The 21,249-nt window shown below is 33.2% G+C and overlaps 1 protein-coding gene across 10 annotated transcripts in view; it reads left to right on the plus strand.

The window, feature by feature from the left end:
• The window catches only part of LOC143255259 (uncharacterized), a 71,170-nt gene extending 50,131 nt beyond the window's left edge, over positions 1-21,039 (plus strand). For 6 of the 10 annotated variants that reach the window (XM_076510660.1, XM_076510661.1, XM_076510658.1 and 3 more), the window contains exon 4: positions 19,725-21,039. In XM_076510660.1, coding sequence (XP_076366775.1) covers positions 19,725-19,860 — 136 coding nt within the window. In that variant the 3' untranslated portion in view covers positions 19,861-21,039. Of the gene's footprint in view, positions 1-4,843; positions 4,960-5,923; positions 14,336-19,724 lie in introns of those variants that run through there. The other 4 variants (XM_076510654.1, XM_076510657.1, XM_076510656.1 and 1 more) reach the window with 4 other exon arrangements.
• Positions 21,040-21,249: the final 210 nt, after the last annotated feature.

Consider the following 21,249-nt stretch of genomic DNA (forward strand, 5'->3'; position numbering starts at 1 on the left):
CCCTAACACACCACTTTGGCCTTGAGTGTCTGTAGACGGGCGGCCTTGTGGTGGCCCCCTTGGGTCAATCGACTGGTCCACTCAGGCTAGGGTCAACCAAGTACCAGTGTTGGATGTTCTCAACAGGTGTTATGGACATTTTACCTGATGTTGGTGATTGAGAATAGTGCTCATGAAACCCTGGCATTGCTGCAGTGTCCTCATTTGACATTGTAGTGCATCCCCTAGTGAAAAAACAGTCTATAGGTAAATGACCATGTCTTGAAGATCCCGAGCAACAAACATCACTATCTGTATCATCTGTTGTACCACATTTTCTTATATTGCATTCACTTTGAGGCAAACCTTTAGGGAAAATGTCTCCCTTTTTCATTCAGAAGGGACTAGAGGGACTTGCTGGCTCTCCAAAGTCAGTAAAGAAGCTTCAATCTGGTGACATATTGGTGACATCTCAACACAGTGAACTCCTCTTGCATTCAAAGGCCATTGGGGATATACCTATTGAGGTTACACCTCATGCTACTTTAAATTTATCATAAGGAGTTATTGTTCAGAAGGATTTGAAGAACATACCAGAGTCGGAGATTCTCATTGGTTTCTCCACCCAAAAAGTTTCTGCAGTGAGGCGTATATCCACTTGCAAAGATGGAATTATGGTGCCGACCAATATCCCCATTCTTACATTTACATCACCACGTTCGTCTGCCACCATCAAGGCAGGTTATCTTAATTGCAGAATATGGTCATACGTTCCAAACCCTCTTTGATGATTCCAGTGTCAGCAGTTCGGTCACTCAAAGACATCATGTCATGGTTCCTTGACGTGTGCTTGTTGCAGTGGCAAGGATCATGATGCCTACAAGTGTGAAACAGACACTCATTGCATCAATTGCAATGACTCTCACCCATCCTACTTTTGTTCTTGCCCTAAATGGATGGAAGAAAAAGAGGTGCAGCATTTAAAAACAATTCATAACATTACTTATCCTGAGGCTCAAAAATACATCTTGGATGTATGCTGCTGCACTTCGTTCCACAACTACAGTGGGAGTGCAGACACATCTCTCTGTGCCTCCAAAAGAATCCTTCTCCAAACCAATGAAAAGTTTCTCGACCTCCATGGTTAAAAAAGTTGATGAATCAACTTCAACACCTATCTCTGTCCCTCATATACATTCCACCAAACTCCAAGGTCCACATCCTTTGGTTCCAGGTACAGGCATTTCCTCGGATATGTCTTCTTCTTCCCAAGATGCAAAACAATTATTCATTCATGTCCTCAGTCTCTGGAATTCCCTTCCAACAACAAAGGCCTGCCCAATCGACCCAGGGCAGGATCAATAGAGGTTGATAAACCCCTCTAGAGGGGGTTTGCATGATAGTTGATCAGCATGTGCCCATCCTGTCTTTGCCACTCCACACACCCATGTGTCCTGGTGGAAGCTGGGTCAGGCAAACTGGCCTTCTTTCACTGCTTCAAGGAATCTTGGATTAAGTTTACAACCATCATATCTTCTACCACCAGTTCCAAAGTCATGTCGGACAAGGTTCGTAAGGTCAGTGGGCAATATAACTCTGTCCCTCTCTTGATCTTGCTCTCTGAAGGCGAGGAAGTAGCTGGTACCCAGAGCATTGCCGATACTCTAGGTGAAAGCTTTTGCCAGGTATCTAACAATTCTGCTTCTTCTTCCATTTTCTAAGCCATCAAGACTCAGGCAGAGCAATCACCTCTTTCCTTTCAAGCTGACTGTCTCAATGACTATAATCTTCCCTTTACACTGGTGAAACTCAAACTGACTTTTCATCGGTCTGGCAGTACATCGGTTGTACCTGATGATATACACTATTACATGCTGCATCATCCATCTCCTGCTCTCCTGCTGTTCTTCTGATTGTTTTTAACCCAAACTGGCAGGAGAATGTTTCTCCTGATGCCTTGCACCAGGCTATTGTCCTACCTTTCTCTAAGCCTGGGAAAGATCCCAAGATTTCTTCCAACTACTGTCCAATTGCTTTCACGAGCTGTCTCTGTAAGACTTTAGAGAGGATGGTTAATGCTCGTCTTGTTTGGTTTCTTGAATCAAACAACCTCCTCTTGCCCACCCAGTGTGAGTTCTAACAACAGCACTCCACCATGGACCATCTGATTTGACTTGAAACGTCAATCAGAGAAGCCTTTCTGTATCAATATTCTGTAACATTGAGAAGGCTTATGATACAACATGGAGATATGACATTTTGGAAGACCTCCATATATATATGTGGGTTACATGGCCATTTGCCCATTTTTATTAAAACTTTTTTAATGGAGAGGCAATTCCAAGTCTATGTGGGTTCAACACTTTCCTGTTCTTTTCTTCAGGAACTTGGAGTCCTTCAGGGCTGTGTTTTGAGTGTCACACTTTTCAGTATAAGGATTAATGCCATCACTGAACAACTCCCTCTTACTGTTGGAAACAGGCTCTGTGTCAACGACTTTCACATCTCATGTCAGTCGTCGAACATGAGGTATATTGAGCAGCAGCTACAGACTGCCCTCAATTGTTTACTGAAGTGGGCCACAGCAAATGGCTTTAACTTCTCTCTCTCTAAAACCATTTGCATGCACTTTTGCCACCAATGGGGTATTCACCCTGATCCTGAACTCCATATTGGTGAAGTTGTGCTTCCTGTGGTCCCTGAGACAAAGTTTTTGGAGCTTATCTTTGACCGTAAGCTGACCTTTATATAACACATCAAGCAGCTACGGGTCAAATGTACAAGAGCACTGAACTTCCTCTGTGCTAAAGATATATCGTGCTCATATTTGATTGAAACTCGATTATAGATCACTGGTCTATGGCTCTGTCAGACCATCAGCCTAAAAGATGCTAGACCCTATTCATCATCAAGGAATTTGGCTCTGCACTGGGGCTTTCTGCATTTCTCCAGTTCTGAGCTTATACATAGAGTCTCATGAACCTTCTTTGCACCTGTGCTGTTTGCAACTGTTTTTACTATAGGCTTCGAAACTCCATTCCTTACCAAAGTATCCCACCTGGGGTTGTGTTTTTCTTCCTTGGTGGACCATGTTTTTTCAGAACAGACAGTCTGCCATTGTTTCTTTTGGCTTTCAAATCCAGGTGCAGTTGGATGAACTGGGTCTGTCCTTGTATAACATTGTTGTATCCACTGGTTAGCCCATCCCACCATGGCTTCTTACAGTCCCCAATTGTGACCTGTCTTTAAGTCATATGAGAAAAGTAGACACTCCTGATTGAAAATATTGTCTGCTATTTGCCAAACATCTTTTGAACCATCCTTCTATTCCTATTTATACAGATGGTTCAAAATCAGGTGACTGTGTGGGCTCTGCCATGGTTTGTTGTGGTTTGGTGGTTGCGTGCAGAATCACCTCTACAGCTTCTATGTTCACTGCTGAACTGTACGCCATTTTTTTTTACCCTGGATCACATAGATGCTAAGCAGTACTCAAACTACACTATTTATACCGACTCGCTTAGTTCTCTACTAGCCCTGGAATTGCTTCAAATTGGTTTACACCCTGTTCTTGCTAATATCCAAACCTGACTGGCCCATCTCTCTTTAACATCTACTTCTATCCAGTTTTTCTGGATACTGGGCCATGTTGGTATTTGCAGTAACGAGCTCGCCGACACCTCAACAAAGTCTATCTGCTCTGGCACTATCACCGCTATGACTGTTCCATATTTGGACTATGGTCCTGTATTCAAAGATCAGCTCCATGCCAGCTGGCAGTTGACTTGGAGTGAGCAACGTGAAAACAAGCTTTTCCAAATAAAACCCTATATTGGACTTTGGTCATCTTGCTTCCATAAGGATCAGAAAGAGGAAGTTGTTCTAACTTGACTATGCATTGGTCACAGTTTTTTAACTCATCATTTTCTTTTATCTGGAACTGATGCACCAGTGTGTAGTTTGTGTAACACTCAGATCACAATAAGCACATTTTACTTTCTTGTCGTCATTATGACTTTCAACGACGGCACCATTTTAAACATGTTTTATCCCAAGGTTTGTCCATAACATTAGACAGTGTTATTGGTGATGGTGACACTGTCCACCTTGGTAATGTTTTTAGTTTTTAAAGGCCATTGATCTTTTTAATGCCATTTATGTTTTTTAATTTATACATTACACCTTTTTAATGTGGCTTTCTTTTAAAAATCACAGTTCATCTAGTTCAATTTGAAATTAGAAACTAGCCGTAACATTAAATAACTCAAAACAAGGACTGGAAAGGCTAACTTCAGGTGACTGATGGTGGTTTTTGTACTTACCTGCTTGTCTTCCTGGTGGGTTATGATAATTACAGTTATGCTACAGAAAGTCCTTTACAACTTGAATCACTGTAGTTTTTCTCTTAGCATTGTAGACTAGATGTAAACATTAGTTTTATGCTATTTATGTTGTTTTTTTAAGTTCATTTTGTTTTACCTTAATTTTCTCATATGAATTTTACTAAATTTACTTTTAACTTTTTACTGGATGTTTGGTGCAGATAGCCTAGCTGCTTTGTGCCATAAAACACTAAATCAACCAACCAACCAATCTAGCAAATATTAATGAATGAGGGGATAAATCTGAAACTAAGAGTGTAAATTAAATAAACTACATACTAGACAGGTAAATAACATTTTTTTTTATAATTGATAAGAACTAGATGAATGTAATTTAACTTGCATGAATGCTAGTATGTAATGTATTTACTTTATTGTAATTTTTATTATGAACTATAGTAATATCAGATGTTTGCATAATTAGTTAATGCATTAGTTAATTAGTGTTGTTTTGAAAATTTCAAGTGTTTTCATTATTTCAGTGAATGTAACACCCTGCAGAGCCAGAAAACATCTTGAGAATATCTGTTTCTTCTGAATTCTGTTTTGGAAGCACAGTTGTATAATTAGTAATGTCTTTTTAATTTTTTATGCAAAGGTATTTTATTGTTTTTTATACCCCATAAACTAGTTCTACAATCTAAAAAAATGTAAAATAAGGTCAAATTGAAACATTTTTAGTTTCAATAAGTTTTTCTTCTTAAATGTATAGATGTACATTTTTTAAAACTCAAGATGAAGGATTTCCTAGTATATCCAGCTTCTGTAATGGTGTTCACTTTACATATGTCTAACATTTCTTTGTGTCAGGGATAGCGGAATATTTATACAAACATGGATTTGTGGGATAAGCTAGATTTGAATCTCAACTTATATACAATATAATATAAAAAAACTGTGTATGAAATTGCACATGGTGATTGTTGAAAAAGGAAAAACAAGGAGTGTGTTGTAGTCAAATTCACTAAAGACCACAAGGTGTTAACTACATTTGTTTAATATTAAATGTTTTTTGTTTTTTTTAAATATCTGTTATTAACACCAGTTGGTTAACCTATAACATATCCTATTATTATAAGATACACAATTTGTTCATTTGTGTGGTAAAAAGTCTAATGTATATAATATTTAGAAGTATGGAATATGAAAAGCAATCACTTTTTTTCTAAAATGAATAAAAGTGCTTATTTGTTTGAGGTATTAATACTGTGATGTGGAACTTTAAAAGCTACAATATGTTTATTAACTCCTGTTGTAGATCACTTTTTATTTTACAGCCTTATTAAGGCAACTATATTATATCAGGCTATATTTTCAAGGACAATTTCAATTCTTTCATAAAAATTGAATGTATCTTAAAAGTATTGTACAAAACTGGCTACTATGAAAAGTCTTTTTTTTTTAACCAGTTCTAATCTGTGTTCTTTGTTTGTAGTGTATAATTACATCAAAACCTGTTAGTTTGTTTAACAAGTGAAATGATGTAGATAAATCATATTGTAGCTGTATAAAGAGTAATTCTGTGGTAAACTGCACTTAATCACTATTCCTTTGACATCTAGAGGATGACTGAGTTTCCAGAGTTAGGTTCAGTCACACTACACCCTCCAGCATTGTGAAATTTGGTCCTGGAATATGAGTACTTCATGGAAGAGATTCTAATACAGATTGTATTTTGATTTTTACCCTGTTTAAGTTGTAATTAATGTTATGCAAAGTTGAAGTTGTGTAGTCATTATTTTCTGGTATTTATTGGTATTCCAGTTTGTTTTGATACTGTTATTCCCACTTTTGTTCCGGAAAGATTTCCTTTTCCTTTTACACTATCTTGTAAAGTTAATACTGTCTTATCTATTTGAAATCTGTTGTTTATCCCATTGAAAAGTTGCTTGAACTAACTGAGATGCTGAAGTTGTTAGTACCATAAGCCTTAGACTAGCAAGGACAGAATGACTTTTGAATTCAAATGCTTTACAACCATGATTGTCTTTTTCATTCATTAACTGGAATAGTTTCAAGCAGTTAAGGCAATTTTATTTTACTAAAATATTTTTTTTTTGTCTCAAGAGCATCATTTGTTATCTTCAGCTCAATTTTACACAAAACGGATAAGGCCTCATTAAAAAAACTATTTATAGCGTAATCCAATTTACTGTAATACAGTATGTCTAGGATCCAACCTACTTCTAGCTGGTAAATAAGTTTGCAATTATGTTGCAATTAGTTACTTTAGTATTAGAATATTCTTGTTTGCCATTCTAGGGTTGTTTGAAATAAGTTAATTTGAAATAGTCTACCTTCATGTACTTTTAATGAAATTTTAAAGCATTACTCCTCACATGATTCTCATTATTTGTATTGACGATATTTCTTAGGAGAGAAAAGTTTGCTTTTCTTATTTTGTTCTTTTGTAATCAATTTAATTTTTAGTATACAAAAAAACAAATCAAAAGTATGTTAAATTTTTGCATTTTGTTCTTCATTTTTCACAATTTTTCTTACATTTTCTTTCTCAAAAGTACACATTTTGAACACATATTGCTTGTCAGTGTATGTAGTTATGATCAGTTACTTTTATTTTAACCTTACTTGAGAGAAGTGAGTGGAGAAGAACCAACTTTGCACTTTATCAGAAAGTTAAACCTTCTTATTTGAATTAGTAGACTACCCTTCCTGTATGTTTAGATAATTGTTTATTTTTCTAGTTACACTCTTAATTTCTGACATGTGTAAAAATATTTTTATTCTGCGTGTTAAAGAAAATTGTAACACTATTGTGAATTTATCATCTCGACCACATTAAGTTACTTGTACTTGTTACATTTTCGCTGTTTGTGTGCATAAAACCCTGACAGTTTTCTTATTCTTTTGATAAAATATTTTCTAAATGATATAGTATGTGCTCTTTCTGAGACATTCTATGTTGTTGTAGTGTAGTGTCATAAGCATTTGTAACACAAAATTGAGATATTGCTGGTTTAAGAATTAAGTAGAACTTCTTTATTTACTGTTGATAGCAGAAGATTGGAATGAACTAAATTTCAGTTGAGATTCAGTATAGTTAGCCCATCAGATGCTCTACTTGATATAATATACTTTAGGGGTAAATCCATTTTGGTTGATATTAATCCAATAAATTTTAAAACCACTAAAGGAAGGGCATCACATCCCGAAATGTTATGAGCATTAACAATCTATTTAACATTATCCATTTTTCTGGGGTATAAGTTTTCAACATTTTTTTTGTTTTAAATTTATCCAGCTAATGCATGGTCATAAGACACTTTGTAACAACTCAAATTTCCATTTTGTTATGTAATTTTTGTTATGAATGCTTAAAAAAGAATTAGAAATTATAACTTTTAGCATGTTGGCTCCTTTAAAGCTTTGGTTTCTACAGTTTGTACTTACTTGAGTTCTGAACTGGTAAATTTATATTGTTTTCTGTTGTATTCAAGTGGCTATTATGCCTATTACCCTCTGATGCCATAACAAAAAATGTGTGCTTCTAGTGATGTGCCAAAAAAAAAAATAAGGGTAGGGTAGGTAAGTTTTTTTTTTGTTATCTGAATAACATTAAAAAAAAAAAAGTAGTCACTTCTTGCATTTTACCTTTACCCTTCTCATTGTGCCTATTTAGACAGTTTACCTAGACAACTTCTGTTGATACCATACTGGAACATTGGAAGAATAGTGGCATAACCTGATAAAGATGTCTTCAGGGGGAACAGTGATTGCTTGGAAGGGTTTGAATATGGAAAAAATATTTTACACTTCTTGGATATAATTTTGATATCTAAGAAGTATGTCTGGTTAGTCATAAGGTCAAACAGTTTTTCTTTTCATTTCTGTTTATGTATTTTCTATTCTGAAAGTGTGGTGTTCAAACAGATAGAAATCATTAAAAATATTTGTTTTAACTTATAAGCTCTTAGGAAGTACTTTAGAAAATGTTTAATGTATTATTTAATGCAGCTTCAAATTAAAACCTAATAATGATTTTTTTACATTCTACATGCCACATTTCTAACCCTATATATATTTACATATCATCTTTAAAGTAATATTTATTTACAGTAGTAAATGTTACAATGAATTATTAAATTAAATTTTGAATAATGAAGCACATAAATTATTTTAACTGTCAACACATAGTTCATAGGTTATTCATGATTATTATTATTAAACCATAATGTTCTTATAACCCATATCTACAGTTGAAAAGCTATTATTGTTGTACATATTTTATGCTCTCTATTTATTCATTTTGATGCCATAAGAGTAACTGACAAAAGCAGTTTAAACAAAAACTTAAAAGTAGGATGTGATAAATCAATTTATAAGTAATTTCAGGGTTGTAAAAATACCTATTTGCATTCAGTGTTATATAAAGGCAGTATAATTAATTTCCTAAGCCTTTATGCAGAAATACATCGATATATAATCACTGTATTTAAAATTTTCATGCAAAATGCAGTTCTTCATGCATAGTAATTATAGGCAGTATCGATGAAATAAAATTAAAAGATTACAGGAGATCTGGTTGAATTGTTCAAGGTTATCAAGAGAATCAACAGTGTTAGTGCATCATCTCTTGTTTCTTACTTAATCATGAGAATGGTAGAACTAAAGGACACAAATACACTTTCTGATATGATACCTCACCTCTCTAACATATTAGCTTTTCCTGAGTTTGTACTGCCCTCTACATGCACAATTTTTCACTTAACATTAGCCTTGAGGATCCCATGTAAACTCATGTTTCCACTGTTGCACGCAAACCCACTTTGTGCAGCTTACTTTTTCTGTACTGATTATTCTGTTATAACTTCTTGATATAGCATTTGTTAAGAACATTTCTTTCTTTTATTCATGAGTGTTTCCACATTTTTTGTGGAAGTATCTACAAGGACATTATCTGTTGTGCAAATATTTATTATTTATTTAGTTTTTATTGTTGGATTTTATTTTTCCAACATTTCCTGAACTTGTAGAATTTGCATTCTTTTATTTACATTTTGTTATTTTCTAAGTGTTAGTAGCTTCGACTTTGCCTAGTTTAAGACAATAAGGCATTGTTCACATGAATCTCGTAACGGAACTGGCATTAGGTTTGGCCTAGTCTGTGAGGGAAGTGATGGAGTTTTGCAGTGAATGGTGAAGTCTTTCATGGGACCTGGATTTTCTTTTTCACCTGAAATACTTCTGACAACATCTCTCATTTGGGACAAAATGTATTTTGCCAGTTTTTCTCAGACCTAACTTTGCTTAATCTTATACTGTCTTGATTCTACTTAAGCCTTTTTTGTATTTTCAGAAGAGGATTTCTTACTTTCATGTTTTTCAATTTCTCTCTAGATATGCAAGTCCATATTCAGTTGCTTTTAACACAACTTTAGTGCATGTATGCCTCATCCTCCTTCCTCTTTTACCTCCTATGACAAGAACTAACATCATGCTGTATCACCTTTCTTTGACTCCTAAACTCAAGATTTTCTTCAGAATTTGAAACAGATCCTTTGTCTTTCTTAGGCTTAATTTTTCCACTTTCTTCATGTACTCTACCTTTTTATATTATTTTTCCTCCATTTATATTTTTTCTGTGGTAACCCACTTCCTTGAAGTGTTTTGATGAATGCTCACTCACTTATATTTTCTTGCATGGCATATTTATTTTCCTAAGCCTTAACACTTCACATTTGGTTGATCTGTCACTAGAGTTTTTGTTTTTGTTGAATGTCCTTGTTATTCAAGTTCTTTTGCCTCCCTTTTATCTTGTATACCTTTGTCTGGCTCCTTTCATCTGCAAGTGTGGTTTTCCCAGATTCATATGTTGGGAGTTCACACTGGTGTTCTTCCTTTTCCTTGCTAGTTTCTCATCTCTTTTGTGCTTTTTCATTAACTCTTTCTATGTGCTATTTTCCCACCTTTTCCCACTTTCTATTCTTTTATTCTCATCTGTTTTCCTGCTGCTTGTTGGCTTCAGTGCTGTCTGTCTTATAAGCTCAGGGAGAGTAGAATTAATTTAATTCAGTTTTTCAACCTGTTTGTGGCCAGTTGTTGGGAGTTCTGTCAATGAACCTTACCATTATTTTTTTCCTTTTCTTCTCCATTGTCTCATATTCCCATTATCTTCCCTCTTCTTTTTTACTTATTGGTTTCAGAGAAAAAATGAAGCAAATATGCTTGGTCGTAGCAAAGGTGGCAAAGTGAAGGTCAAGGTTAAGTCCTGTTTGAGCAGAACTAGACTCCACTTTCCAGTCAGACATATGCATAAGATGTATACTAAACTGAGAAAATAAGAGTTGAAGCACCTGAAGATTATGATCATTACTCATAACTTGAGTGGTGAAGAACTCAAGAAGTTGATACAGAGTATTACTGTCATGGAGGAAAACATTCTACCAAACAATCAGGCTGTCTTACTGCCCAAGAAGGCTGAGAATAAGTAAGTCAATAGCTGTATCAACTTGTTGAGTTCTTTGTCGTTAATGGCAAGTTGCAAATGATGTGAAATGATCCCAGTCTTTTTGTTATCATGGGCAACATTACCTGCTGACTCCAAAACTTCAGCTGTCATGCATTCCAAGATAGTGGTGAGGTAAATAGGTGCTCCAGCTGCAACTCACTTGGAGTAGTTTGCCTTTTGAAGAAAATGATGTATACACCCATCTGGAAACTGGAGCTTTCAATTTGACATCTTTATCTTGTCCAGACTCATCTGCTTCAATTTTTCTATGAAATTAACAAGAAAAAGATTCTAATATATAGTACTCACTATGTGGAAGAAATACATATTGCATGTACAGAGAACAATCACAAAATCAGAGAAAGCTAATATGTGAGTGTAGGTAAGTATCTATCAGAAATACATTTGCAGTATTGGAAAATGTTAACTTTTAACAGGGTATAAAAAACATTTGGCTAAGACAGCTTTACTTTTCTAATAGGGTAGTTTGCCTTTTTAATGGCCTGCCTTTAGATGCAGTGGAAGCAGTATATTTAAAGGAACTTAAGAGAAAGATTGGTAAATATGTGAATGATTGAATGGTAAGGGCTGAATTTCTGTTTTTCTTATGGTTTGATTTATTGGATGGAGCAACCTAAATAAACCACTAGTTTCCTCATTGTCTCTACATATTATTCGGTGCTTGTATTTAAATTTTTATGCACTAACACAATTTTAGGAGCAAGTATGTTTCTGATGATACCTCACTTCTACATATAGGATAGCTTGATCTATTACACATCTGCCTGTGATATTTGCATGGCTCTTGAGCTAAATAACACTTAAAAGACATGTTCAACATGAACTGCACTAGTGCATGCTGACATCATAATGCAATGATGCCCTTCACCAGTATGGCGCAACACAACCTTCTCATTGTACAGTAACTTCCCCTAAGCACTTGCACCAGAGGTAACTTCACTTTTTTTTTCATCAGTGTCTCATTGTATGTTTAAAACTAGTAATCAATAATGTGATACTTGTGATAGTTTACAAAACTTGAATTGAATTCAAATTTAATTACTTTATGTTATTACTAAAGAAAAAAGGTATTTTTTATCCATCCACATTCTGAACCCATAAGCGACTAATGTTTACTTTCTCTTGTGATTATGGTAATGGTACTAATATGAGACCTATGGCTATTGGAGTCTGGTTCTCTTTTGAGGATGTGATAGCCATAGTTTACTGAGTTGTGGATTCCCTCCTACATACGGGGCCTTGTCATTTTTATTTGGTAGACATTCCTTCTCAGTTTGAACATGACCAAATTGATGATGATTACCTCACACACACACACCCATGCACGCACTAGAGTTTATTGTAGATTCTGTTTTATCTGTGTAAGAAAATTATTATCCTTCTTGTGTCTTTATTGACATTGTTTCACAGGTATATTAATCTATTTCTCTGTCTCCAGTGTATTTCAATTCCTCTCATTCTTTATGACATGAAGCTCATACTCAAGATGACTTTGTTTTCATTCCTCTGCCTTATATGAAGGTCCTTGTAGACTCATCTTTTGAAAAATTCTGCACCTTGACTCGCATGCTTCTTTCTCATTGTTTACTTGCAACCATTCTTCATTTCCATTTTTGGATTCCCAGTTATTTAGTTAAGACATCTAAGTTATCCTACTTAGCATCTGTAGGATTTCCCTGTACACAGTTTCTTAACTAACTGTTTGTGTAAAAGATTTTACCTGGGCTTCTAATGAATTTTGTATTTTACCCCAACCTTTCATGTATTGGTTTTCTTTGCTGTTTTTCAATGAAGGATTTGCAACTCATTCATGATAAAGAACTTGAACTGCAATCTAATAAAATTTGTGAATAGAGAGATACTATTAAAATACACTAAGAGAAAAGAAATGTCGACAGTTTTGTCAAACAGCTTTCACACTGTTGATAAACAGTAAAACTTTAAAATGCCACAAATTAAACAGACTAATGAAAGAGAATGTATTTTTTCACCTGTTTTGCATCAGTGTCTTTCTTATTACATGTTGATAAGCTTTATCACTTATTATTTTTATGTTTACTAGAAAATGTATAGGAAAAAACACAAAAATACTACTGTTCTTAAGGATTCAGAAGTATTGCATGTTTTATTTGTTTTATGTTGAGTAATCATTGAAGTAAAATATGTTTATATAGTAATGTTAATGCAACTGAAAAAGTGTTGGAGTGTAACTTTCTTCTATACTTTGCTAATACTGTTTTGTCACAAGGGCCTTTTAAAATAATTTTCTAAATATTTATGAAATCTTTTACTAACCCTGCTTTTGTAGAGCAATATGTAGTGTTGCAGTTAATATTATATATTTTCATTTATACTGGCATTTTATTGACTTGTTATTTTGAAGATTTTGTTCTGATTTCCTAACCATTACATAATTTACTGTATTATGGCAATATTTCTGTCATTATTACATTACATATACCTTTGAAAGTATCAAAGAATCAAGTTCTATAACACAAGCTAGAAATTGGAGTTATAATTGAAGTGAGAATTATTAGGAGGAGAAAATTATCATTTTTTAAAGATAACTGAGTGTAAAGGACTAAGCATAATTTGCAAAATATTTCTTAATGTAAGCCATGATTTGGTGAGAGATGGTAATTTTTGTAAAATGTCATAAAACGGTTTGGAGAGACCACAAGAAAATTTAACAAGGAATTGGCATTGCTTCCTTTGTGACCCACTTCTATAAGTATTCATAAAAATATATATAGGAATTGACAAATCTCAACACACTTACTGTAATGTACTTATTGCCATAAAAAGAATTGCTATTTTTGTGAGGCCCATCCAATAAAACAAATGTAAATCTTGTACGTAATTTTACAAAGTAATAAAAGCACATGTTTGTAAAGGTTTTTGTTTTAATTGGGCATTTTAACTACTGTAATTTGTGTTAATAAATATTTGTCAAAGAAGATAACTTTATTGTACTGAATGACATCAATAATTGTTTATACTCTTAATTTCATTCAAGAATGAATGCCTATTGAAAATGTAGTAGTAAATCTGCTTTCAAATTATTTTATAGAAGTATTATTTAATATCCAAAAGACGACATTAAAAATTCATAGTAATTTATAATTTATTATTCAATAATAATATATTTAAATAAATTTAAATTTATTTAATAATGATTTATAATTGTAATCAACAATGCTGAGAGGCTATTTTGTTAATTCAAGCTACAGTAAGACTTTGAATAATGAAAAGAAAAATGTTATTGTTACAACTTCAGAAGTATTTCCACAGTCATTTTAAAAAAACCACAGTTTTGTTGCGAGTGATCAGAAGAGTGGACATGACCAAGTGTGCCACAGTACACATATTGAACGCGTTATGCACTTATAAGTATGAAAGCATTGTAATGTTGACGTTAAGTTCCACAATATGCATAAAAATGGCTGTAATTTCCTTTTATATCTAATAAACAGAGGGATAAAATTACCTATTTATTGTTGACTTTTGATAGTTAGCTATTTTTTTTAATACACACTTAATGTTTCAATTAATTCATGCTTTTAAGTAGTTGTATGGTGATAATGGTTACATTTTGGTAGCTATAAACATTAAGGTATTAGTTAATTTGAACGTAGTTATCTTTTAACATACATACATATTCTAACTTAACACTATTTTTAAAATATTGAATTATTGTTATGTTTAGAAAATATGTACATTTTATAATATTCTTTTACTGCAGATGTTGACATATAATTTAAAATTTTTCATTATGTAATTACTCAAAATATATTTAAAAATTATTTTGATAATGTTTTAGTTTGAATGGTGTTGGCTACCAATGTTTATATGCCATATGTTTTTTGTTTTTTTTTATTGTTGTTGATCTTAACAGCTCATTTGTAGCAGTTATGAACTCTTATTAGAGAAATTAGTATATTTAGAGCATAACAAAATTACAAAAGAGATTAATAAATTTAACCAACTTTTAATAAATAACATGGTTAGAAACATTTTGTTACCCTTGAATATTTAAATTATAAACTACCAAGGAGTTTAAGCACATGTAATATCAGAGTTACAGTACACATACTAAAAATATAGTAGGTAATAATGTAAATGCTTAAAGATAAAAACACAAGTTATTTAGTCGATGAAACTCCAAAAATGAATCTTGTGAGAAATAAGATACATTCTAGGATGAAAAGTAACTGCTTTTTATGATAAGTTTGATTTACTGTATGAAGTACAATAGCATAGTGGATAAAACAAAAACTAATCAGTATGAAAATTAATTGGCATGACAGTCATAGGCGACCAGAGATTCTGGAAACAAGCAATTCCATGATCTAAGAACAGCTAGCTAGGGCTGTTCAAAGTGGAATACCCTTATATTGACATTTTTATGATCCTTGTGTTCTTCATCTGTGTCATACAACAATTTTAAAAGTCTTTGTCCAGCTTCACTTGAAAGATTTTACACACTGACCCTTGCCCAGAGATACACTTAAATATTCACAGGTGATTACTAGATATGTCATATACACACACTTCTACAGTTCCGGCTGAGAAATTTGAAAAAGAATTATAAAAGATGAACTGTAGCAAAAATAAATTGAAGTTACATTCTATTACCAAAGTTCTTTATGTTTCTTTACTTTCAAACTTTGAAGAAGTGCATGATGTGACTATTCATAATGTACACAGAAGAGAATAATGTAAACCAGTGCTTTCCAGAACTGTAGAAACCTACCATTCTTACCTTAAGTTTAGGAGAAGATACACTCATGATGAAGACATCCTTAGACTAAATACTGTAATTTTTGTTGGACTTTGGAATGGTCAATTAAACAACAGTACCAATTTCCATCACTGGTTAGTAAGCTAAAGTATCTTAGGCAAATAAATGCTAAGAAATCAGTAGCAGCTGACATAATGGCCTAATGCTGAGTTTTGATTTTCCATTTCTTAATACTTAGAGCAATTAAAAGACTGATTAGAGCACAGTTATATAGATTTTTTCAAATCTTCCAATCCTGTGGAAAAACTGAATAATTTACAGGATTGATTTACACACTTACATCTGAAGACAGAAAAGAGTTGGTAAATAAGTCTGTGCAAAATATTGCCATGAATATAATGTATGCCATCAAGTCTAAAAGACAAATTTCTTACATATCAAGAAAGGTTGAGGTTGGATTATCTAACTGTAATTAAAATGCTAAGGTGCTATGTTTAGAAATTGCATTCACCTGGCTACAAAACAAATTTCAAGTTAAGCGTTTGCATAAGTTTAATTATTTGGTAAGTTCTCAAGAAATTAACCAATTTTTTATTGAGTGGAAGTCTATAAGTTGTTTATGTTATACCATCACTCATAAGATTAGATTTATCTACATTATTATTAATAATTCATGCTTCAGCAAATTTTTATCTGTTGGGAAGCACATGTTATACTTCACTGCTTTCTATGAACAGAAAGTTCTGCATTATCTAACCTATCAGATACTTTCAGCTTAAATCTAAAGAAAGATGCATCATATTTCACTACTTAATATTAAGACATGTAATATAAAAAAATAGATCACTCACTAAAAAAATTGGAAATTGCTTATGAATACTATGACACTGCATAAATTAACATACACTTTATTAAAGATAATCTCAAGAAGAAGATGGTATTGCTTTATCAAAACTAAATGTTTCACAGTGCATGAACCAAGGAGTTTGTAAGTTTTTACAGAAGTAAATCCACTAGTACTTTGTGACCATTACTAACTAAATAGTCCAATGTAGCTTTGCTATAAGAAAACACACACTAACTAACTAAATAAAAAATCTGGCAAACAATAACTATTTTGAATCAGACTTAAGGGGTTAAAGTAACTAGGCCTCAGAGAAAAACTATCACAACCCAGAACCCTTTGTTAGAAGGTTGGAAAGCTGGAAACACTTCAGAAAAGTGCAAGAAAAATTTTGTTCCCAAATAGACAAATTTTACTCAGTTCTATGCCAAAGGTTATCAGTCTGTGTGCAAATGGAAAATAGTGGAATTTATGATGCATCAATAGATACAGGCATGCATGAATAAAAAGTAGCAATTTCTAGTGCAAAAGCACCTGAAGAAGGCAGAAAGTACCCATATGAAAGCTACTATATTTATTTGCTTTAGTGTTTGTTAAGTTGCATTCTTTGAAGAACATTCTGAACCATAAGAAGTTTTTTTTCCTTGTGTATCTTGTTAGGCTTTAATGTATTCCTTTGAAACAGCCACTGAAATATTATACAGATGTAATAACTTGCAATAGAACTACAATAACACAAGGTAAAGAACCAAAAATTTATATAATGCAGTTAAAAAATTACTTCTCCTAAAAAAATTTGTACAAAAATAAATTCAACTCTTTTTAGTTCAGAATAACAATCATTGCAGTACTCCAAAAGACCTTTCTCCATATCCGCATATTGAATATGTGATTGTGCGCAGGAATGGATTAAGAGTCAGACAGGGCTGGGGCTATTTTTTTTTTCAGGCTAGTTATGATCATGACTGTAAACTAAGGTAAAAAAAAATCTCACAATATGTTTTACTTTTAGGGACAACTGTAAAAGAATACCTACAGATTTGCAAGACTCACCTGCAAAGTAATGAACAATATTAGATATTTCTTGAATATAAAAAGTGATGTGTTAACACACATAAAATTTGCATTTAAATAAAAAAACACAGATAAAAAGATACCACATACACACAAACTCAGTAACTCTCACATTCATATGCACATACACAAACATGCTCAAGCACACAAATGTGTAGATCACACTAATCATATCATCTTCACTTTGTTAAACTATTGTTATCCTGGCTCTCTCTCTCTTTTTTTTTTTTTTTTTTGTAACAAAGATGTATATGATCTGCTTGGTATCAAGTGATTTTCCATGTACAAAAGTGCTAGTGCATGTATCCTGTCTTGGCATGTTGTTGATCTAAGGCTGTTCTTTATAATATAGCATGATCTCTTTTCTGAGCAGCTGCTTGACATAACACATAGGTACATCCTTAAGATAACTGGGATGTTTTGGGGTAATTGATTTAAGAGATTAGTTGCATATCATTCTCAGCAAACTTTGTTCCTTGAATACTGATGGTTTTACAATGAACCCTGCCTTGCAGAGGGTGGCAAAGTGAACAGTTTTTCCAACTCTATAAAATATGTACTAATCAGCTTTTTTATTGCATTGCACATACGTTCTGTAGATATGGGCTCTCTGTATTATAAAAACCCTAATTTGCACCTGTGTTGAACATAGAAGGCTGTGTAATTTTTATTATTCAGTTTATTTTGTGACTTAATATCTAATGAGCATTTAATTTCATTACAGGAGTATTGAAAATTCAAAAGTGTCAGTTGTGACAACTTTTTGTCATGTAACTGTGTGAGTCACTTATTGTGTTTGTAATTATATTGCTGTCTAGGCATTATTAATATTGTTGGTGTCACATTACTTGAATCTTTGGTATTTTCCTCACTTCCTCAACTGAGTTTTGTTGTTATATTGCCACTCAATAGTTTATAGAAAGTTCAAAGTATCAGTGAACAAAACAGATTACTCACAAGCACAAGTGAAGCAGAGAAAAAGTAAAAGAAAAGTTCAGTCAGGAAAAAAAATTATTGTAAGTAGAAGAAAACATGAAGTTAGCTGTTGTGTAAGTGATTAGCCATAAGAAATGATTTCTGCAGTGTGTTTCACAGCTGTATTGTAACAAAAGAGATAAAAAATAATAATTCATCTTTGTCAGTTGTGTTCTGAAACAACTGAACAAGCCTGTGTGGACTCTTGACAAAAAAAAAAAACATCAAAAATAATTACCTAAAGCTCTGGATACAACTGTGGTAACCAATGAGTGAAATTAAGTCAGAAAACTTTAAGTTAGTTAAAGTAAAATTAGACTGCATAACTGTAAGTTTACTATAATGGACAGTATTTTACATTGAGTTTCACAGTTTAACAGAGATAAGGAAAATAATTTGTCTTGCAAGTTGTTTTTTTTAAGTAATTGAGCCCATGTGTGTGGACTTTGATAAAAAGGAAACAATTATTTAAAGTTCAAGTTACAGCTGTGGTAACCTATGGGGTAACATAAGTGAATTATTCATGGATAGGAGTAGAAAAAATAATTCATCTTGCCACTTGGATTTGAAAATAATTGAATCAACCTGAGTGGACTTTAATAAGAAAATATAATTATTTAGAATTTTAGATAAAACTGTAATTTCTTATATTGTGAAGAATTGCTGTACATGCATCTAACATGTTTATAATATATTATTTTTAAAAAAGTGGATTGTGTGCTGTTCGTTTATTACTCAAATTTATTGCCAACAAATCACTTCTAACTAGTTCTACTCGTGTGAATACTTTTCAGTAAGGATGTGAAAAATCTCTTTTTGAGGAATATACTCTAGAAACATATCTTAAGATTATTTGTTAATTGGTCTCTCTTTTATATGTCTAAAGTAGAATCAACAGACACTCAGTAACATTTGGATGTTTCGATTACCTGGATAATAACAGTGAGAACTTAATTTGTGTAGGCCTTCTATGAATTCTTCACAACGACAGAGAAATATGAAACAAGTTTTTCCATGTTTTTGAATGTTCAGCAAGAAATTATCATGTTCGGTCAATTCTTCCAGTATTCCTGAATAATTACCACTATTTACTGAACCAACTACTTCATCACTACCTATGGGAGAATATGTTCTAGAACTTGGTGCCACTATTACTTCACTGATTCCATCTCCTCTGTTAATGTCTTTTTTATTTGTCTGTTTTTACTGTTATAAATAACTAATCTTAATCTTTTATAGATTTTTAGGCAGAGTATTCATGATGAAACTTTGTAGAATGGACGACAACTGCCTGTTGTGGAGACGACGTTTCAAAAGTCTTCCGCCTTTCGTCTTCTGGGTGGTGATGACTAGCTGCTTTCCCTCTAGTGACTAGTCTTACGCTGCTAAATTAGGGATGGCTAGTGCAGATAGCCCTTGTGTTGCTTTGCGCAAAATTAAAAATCAAACAGTCTATTCTACCATCCTAGATTACCTATGTCGGCGATAATTCACCACTTCCACTAAGTCGTATAAACTACCGTACCTCCACTTCACCTATATATAGCCCACATCACAAAGGAGCAGTGACTTAAAAGAATATACAAGCAAGTATAAATTTTGTGGAAGAATTACTGTGTTATAAACCTAAGTTTAAGGAAAGGGTTGATGCAAGTTTACAACTGTTAACATCCATTTCACAAAGATGTTAAGTGTACAAATAATTTTGACATTTTTGAATATATATTAATAAAGATTATTATTTTTATCGTCATGAAAAAAAAATATAACAGTTTTTGCAGCACGATAATACAGATTTAAATAATAAATAACCTTAAAGTTGAAAGTGAATATAAAAGTTTGGTTTTGTTGTTTTTTTCATTTCACGTAATGCTAGACGAGGGCTATCTGCACTAGTCGTCCCTAATTTAGCAGTGTAAGACTTGAGATAAAGCAATAAGTCATCACCGCCAACGAGTAGTGGGATTGACCATAACATTATATCGTCCCCACGACTGAAAGGGCGAGCATGTTTGATGTGACGGGGATTCGAACCTGCGATCCTCAGATTACAGATAGAGTGCTTTAGCCACCTGGCCATGCTGGACCTAAATACAAAAGTCAATACAATTAGTTTATTATATATGCACTTATTTTAAAGTTTGAGGAATGAAGCCTCAACAAATTTCTTAACAGCGTTTAAAAGAAATTAAGGATAGAGTAATATTATTTTTCTTTAAAACAGTTTTGTTTTTGTTTTGTATCAATAGTATTCAGTGTTAATCGTCATTTGTCACGGGCGTGCTTTAAGTTATGTAAGCATCATGATTCATGAATGAATAACCACTCTCAGGCATAATTTCGTAGTAAAACATCAGTTTCTCAAATTTAAATGTCACAGTGAATCAAGACTTTCTTGGGTAAATCTACTTCGTGAAACACATCGCTGAACATAACGTTTGAAAGTTGGTTATGTGAGTTTCAGTGGTATTATTAAACATGATTTGATATTATGAAAACGTTTAAATTGAATTCGGCAAGGATACCGTATTTATTTATAGAATAATAAAATCAGTTTGTTTGTTTGTTTTGGAATTTCGCACAAAGCTACTCGAGGGCTATCTGTGCTAGCCGTCCCTAATTTAGCAGTGTAAGACTAGAGGGAAGGCAGCTAGTCATCACCACCCACCGCCAACTCTTGGGCTACTCTTTTACCAACGAAAAGTGGGATTGACCGTCACATTATAACGCCCCCACGGCTGGGAGGGCGAGCATGTTTTGGCGC

The sequence above is a fragment of the Tachypleus tridentatus genome, chromosome 7, assembly GCF_004210375.1.
Source record: "Tachypleus tridentatus isolate NWPU-2018 chromosome 7, ASM421037v1, whole genome shotgun sequence".
In the NCBI taxonomy this organism is placed as follows: Eukaryota; Metazoa; Arthropoda; class Merostomata; order Xiphosura; family Limulidae; genus Tachypleus; species Tachypleus tridentatus.